The sequence below is a fragment of the Suricata suricatta genome, chromosome 9 (genome assembly GCF_006229205.1).
Source record: "Suricata suricatta isolate VVHF042 chromosome 9, meerkat_22Aug2017_6uvM2_HiC, whole genome shotgun sequence".
In the NCBI taxonomy this organism is placed as follows: Eukaryota; Metazoa; Chordata; class Mammalia; order Carnivora; family Herpestidae; genus Suricata; species Suricata suricatta.
The window spans coordinates 35421234-35426819 of NC_043708.1; the positions used below are offsets into that span (position 1 = coordinate 35421234).

Sequence of the window (5586 nt, forward strand, 5' to 3'; positions counted from 1 at the left end):
CAGTGCTGTTGCTGGGTCATAGTGGAGTTCTATTGAGAATTTTTTGAGGAACCTCCATACTGTTTTCCAGAGTGGCTGCACCAGTTTACATTCCCACCAACAGTGTAGGAGGGTGTCCGTTTCTCTACATCCTTGCCAGCATCTATAGTCTCCTGATTTGTTCATTTTAGCCACTCTGACTGGCATGAGGTGGTATCTCAGTGTGGTTTGATTTGTGTTTCCCTGATGATGAGTGACTCTGAGCATCGTTTCATGTGTCTGTTGGCCATCTCGATGTCCTCTTTGGAGAAGTGTCTGTTCATGTCTTCTGCCTGTTTCTTCACTGGATTATTTGTTTTTCAGGTGTGGAGTTTGGTGAGTTCCTTATAGATTTTGGATACTAGCCCTTTATTCGATATGTCATTTGCAACTATATTTTTGAGGAATGGATTTTCAAGCTACTATTAATTTGTGGCACTGAACTCTTACAAAAAGCAGGGGTTTTTAATGGTTTTCTCCATTATTCTGGGTACTGTTTCCCAATCATATTCAATAAAATTAGGCCAGGTCTTTGTGGTGTTAAACATCATGTACTGTACAGACAATACCTTCTTCCTTTCCTTCTGTTTTGTTGAGGCCGTGTAACTGAGATCTGGCAGTTTGTGAGTTCAAGCCCCACATCAGGCTCACTGCTGTCAGTGCAGAGCCCACTTTGGATCCTCTGTCCCCCTCTCTCTGCCCCTACCATGCTTGTCTCTCTCTCTCTCTCTCAAATAAACCTTTAAAAATTAATTAATTAAATGTTTTAAAAAAGCCAATAGATAAAATGAAATTCTGAAAATATCAACATAATCTGGGGTGCCTGAGTGGCTCGGTCAGTTGAGCACCTGACTTGGCTCAGGTCATGAACTCACGGTTCATGAGTTCCAGCCCCACATCAGGCGTTGCTGACAGCTCAGGGCCTGGAGCCTGCTTTGGTTTCTGTGTCTCCCTCTGTCTCTGCTCCTCCCCTGCTCACACTTTGTCTCTCTCTCTCTCAAAAACAAATAAACTTCAAAATAAAAAATTTTTTAAAGACATAGATAATCTGACTCTATCAACCACCTTATCTTACCTGATATCTACAGAATGGCTATATCAAATAACTATAGAATACACGTTCATTGTAAGTGCAAATGGTATTACACCAACATGTTCTATGTCTGCAGTCATAACACAAATCTTAATAAACTGAAAAAAACTGAAATCATACAGATATATTCAGACACACATACACATGCATCTTCACACGTTCTCTCTAGGCTTGTCCCTAACCCCCTTCGAGAATCTATTGATAGAGACACATGACATTGGGCCGTGGAAAAGATGAGGCTGGTCAGTCAGAATATGGATAATCTACTGGGGCAAACCAATCATTGACAGCAAATATAGAAACTTTGGACAAGCAGTTTTTCTAAGCAGAATGCTATAAATTCCTATTTAAATATCAATCACTACCCAAATGAGACCATGGAGAAAATAAAAGAATACTCTCCCGAGTTTCTGATGAAGCATCTACTTTCTTACGGAATTCCTCGTGGAAGTCTAAAGTCATCACCCAGCAAACAAAGCTGCCCCATGAAAACGCTCCTCTAATCCACATCGCCCAGTAACCTGGTAGTCAAGGCCGTCCCAGGCTTCTCTCAGCTGCAACTGATCTTTATTCAGCTCATCCAAGGTCCTTTCGACTGGCAGGATGTCCGAAAAGGGCTTTTTCCCTTCATTGAAGGACTCCAAAAAGGACAGCAGGCTCTAAGTCAGAAGAACGTTTTAAAGGCAGAGATTTTAAATCAGTGAATGAAATGTAATCACTAGTATAAGGTCTATAGCTATAGGTTAGGTTTAAATTTTTACTTAGAGAAAAGGTACAATTCCCCAAATTCAGGATCCTCTCACTGTTCTGGTATCTTTCTTCAGTGCACCCTGATCGCTTGAGTGCCGTCCTGGTGACACAGGTCACGGTTTGTGTGTCTTGTCAGTACTGCTGGATTTCTAACAGAATGGAGTGGCCAGGTCACCCAGCTCTGGAGGACAAATCAAGACGCCACGTGGAAAATGGGAGTTTCTTGGGGCGCCTGCGTGGCTCAGTTGGTTGAGCGTCCAACTTCAGCTCAGGTCATGATCTCACAGTTCGTGGGTTCGAGCCCCATGTCAGGCTCTATACAGACAGCTCAGGGCCTGGAGCCTGCTTCAGATCCTGTCTCCCTCTCTCTCTGCCCCTCTCCTGATCATGTTCTGTCTCTGTCTCTGTCTCTCTCTCTCTTAAAAAAAATAAAAATAAATTAAAAAAAAAAAAAAAGAAAAAAGAAAATGGGAGTTTCTCTGTCCTCCCCAGATGTGTGTTCACAACAAACCAGGAATGGGCAAAAGTGAGAACTATCGAGCAGCGGTCATCACGTACAAATGTGTCCACAATTAACAGTGCTAGAACCAGTCCTTCCCAAGTCATTTTTTACAGACTCGAGAAAATATTTTGTCCCTCAGAAATTTAATAAATTAAGCTTTTCTTGGCTTGTATTAGTGGGAAATATTGGTGTTTAGGAGTCATCAATTCCATAAATTTTTTTTCAAACCTTATTCATAATAATTGGCAGTATTTTATTTTATTTCAGCAGTATTATTTAGGTGAAGTTTTATGAGTTGGGGTGCCTGGCTGGCTTAGTTGGTAGAGCAAGTGACTCTTGATGCTGGGGTCATGAGTTCAAGCCCCATGGTGGACACAGAGCTTACGTTAAAAAAATAAATAGAAAGTTGGAAAAGATTAAGTTTTATGAGCAAACCAAGGGATAATTCGTTGTAATTCTTTCTGCCCACTAATAACTTCTGAAAGCCTTTTATCAGCTTCCTAAAGCTGAATCTGTGTGCATTATTAAATCAAAGATGGATGTGAGAGTAACGCACTTTCAGTGGATCCTGGACATGTTGTCAATACAAAAACACATCAGGCCCGAACAAAGATGGAGGAAGCATAAAGCCCAGGTTGTTCCGATGGAAGGAAGATGAGGACGTCCCATCCCTTTCTTCCCTGATGCCTCTAAACCAAAAATGAGGCTGGATTCGTCCAACCCCCGCCCCCATCCTGGAGCCTGGAGTGCTCAGCGGAGTAGGCACACGGGAGTACTCCTGCTTATTCCTGATGGAAAACTGAATGGAAAACTGACGGGGAGCAGAGATGCAGAGACCGTGGGTTCTAAGAAAACGGGCTGAAGAATCCTCATCTCGGCTCCTGTCAGGCTCTTTCAAGATGCCACAGGGAGTAGCTGGCTGCCCAGGAGAAGCACCAGGCAACACAGAGAGCTGGGTCTCCGACGCTACACTGGATTCGAAGCCACCTCTACTGTCAGTAGCTGTGGAGACTTAGGCATTGTGGAATCACAGCACCACGCTCAGCACGATGCCGTCATGTGTAAAGTGCTCGGCAGCAAGGTGCCTGGTACACAGCAGGTATTCAAATGTGGTGGCAGGTGTCATTTTTCCTCAGAGGACGCCTTGGTTGAGGCCCTACACTTATAACCTGGGGTTGGCTTCGTGTCTGATTTCCTGACTTTTTCGTCATTCCAAATTCATTCTGAAAAGCATGTTCTGCTCTGAACTGGGGACTGGAAAACGTCTACTGTAAAAGGCAAGTTAGTAAATGTCCAAGGCCTGAGGGCCATATGGTCTCTGTTGCCACTATTTGACTCTGGAGTTGCAGAGAAAAAGCAGCCACAAACAATTCATGGGCCTGAGGATGTTCTGATAACACCTAATTTCCCATATTGGTGGTGCCCCCAGCCCAGAAACCTTACTACTCAAAGTACCTTCAGAATCAAGCATTAGCACCATCTATCTGTAGGCTTGCTGGAAATGCGGAATCTCTGCATTAGATTCTACTGAATTAGAATCTGCATTTCAGGGGCACCTGTTTGGCTCAGTCCCTTAAGTGTCTTCTTGACCTCAGCTCAGGTCACAATCTCAGATTCCAGAGTTGAGCCCCACACTGGGCAAGGCACTAACAGCTTGGGAATCTCTCTCCCTCTCTCTCTCTGCCCCTCCCCTGCTCATGCTCTTTGTCTTTTTCTGCCTCAAAATAAATAAATAAACTAAAAAAAAAAAGGGATTTGCATTTTAACAAGATTCCCCAGCGAATTCACATGCACATTAAAATGTGAAAAGCATTGTCCTAGAACTTGATGCTAAAACCTGGAGTTAGGTTAGCATTTATCTAATGAACTCTGAAAGATTTTTCTTTCCCAAAAGCACCCTACTCTTCCTAAAAGTCAACTACAAATCAATTGCTATTTAAAGTCATACTTACATCATACTTTTTAGAGTAGGTCTCATTTTCTGACTCCTTTAGCACTTCCTGTAGTTTTTTCTCTTGTAGAGTTAACCAGACCACAGCGTCTTTCATCTTTCCCTGTAATTCACACACGCACACAGTTAACACCCTTCCTAAATAGGCCTGGAGATTTTTTTTTAACAACAAAATTAACAACTTCAAACATCAGTGAAATAATGCAATCATTACACACCAATGACTCGCTGTGCTGAAGAGGAAGTTTGCTTGTTCACCTAACACCTCAAATTTTAAAATGGATTGAAACTGGCACCTGAACATAATGTGCTAAAGAAAGGGAGCATGTAAGCCCCTCATTTTTTTTTTTTTGGCTTATCCACTCCATTATTCCTCAATTCTAAAGAGCATTATTCCAAACTACTTACCTGTAGTAAGCATTTCAGAATACTGCTTTCCAATACATCTAAATATGGGTTAATCAAGAGCTGCCGACACCCAAATACAGGGACATCAAAAATATCTTAGGTAAGGGAGCCTGGGGGGCTCAGTCGATTGAGCGTCTGATTTTGGCTCAGGTCATGATCTCTTAGCTTGTGGGTTAGACCCCTGCATCCAGCTCTGCTGACAGCTCAGAGCCTGGAGGCTGCTTTGGATTCTAAGTCTTCCTCTCTCTCTGCCCCTCCCCCACTCTCACACACTTTCTCTCCAAAATAAATAAAGATTAAAAAAAGTTTTTTTTTTTAATATCTGAAGCATTTTAAAGACCCTAAAACAACTACTAAAGGTTTTGGTTCTGCTATCCTATGGATGTGAGCAACAATTATTTTTCCCTAGGCTCTCCCTTGTTCACATTCGAAAGCAAATTTTACTGCCGAAGGAAAAAGTAAAAGACATTACATCTTATTTCCATTCCCTTTAATCTTCATTTACTCTTTCTCTTCCTATTAAGCAGGAGTGTTTTCTATATATTTTTGAATCTGATTTCACGGACAGTTGAATTTTTCACTTTATTTTTTAATAAGAAAATTAATTAGAAAAGAGTAGCTCCACAGCAGGTCAGAAATAAGTGAACCGAATTAGAAGCCGGAGTATCAGCTTGAGTCTCTGTTCCAGAGTCAACAACAATCTGGTGCGGTGCCTCAAACGTCACAGTTGGTAAAACTTACGCCCAAATTTGTCACATACAATGCGGGAATAGGACTGCCTGTAACCATGCCTGAGGAAGTAGCTTAAATAAATATTAAAATAATATTCAGGGGCTCCTGGGTGGCTCAGCTGGTTAAGCATCC

General features: G+C 42.1%; 1 protein-coding gene across 1 annotated transcript in view; it reads right to left on the minus strand.

The window, feature by feature from the left end:
- The window catches only part of SYNE2 (spectrin repeat containing nuclear envelope protein 2), a 231749-nt gene extending 227335 nt beyond the window's left edge, over nucleotides 1-4414 (minus strand). Inside the window, exons 1-2 of the mRNA XM_029952525.1 lie at nucleotides 4316-4414; nucleotides 1633-1770 (exon numbers count right to left, since the gene is read on the minus strand). Coding sequence (XP_029808385.1) covers nucleotides 1633-1770; nucleotides 4316-4411 — 234 coding nt within the window. The 5' untranslated portion in view covers nucleotides 4412-4414. The remainder of the gene's footprint in view (nucleotides 1-1632; nucleotides 1771-4315) is intronic.
- Nucleotides 4415-5586: the final 1172 nt, after the last annotated feature.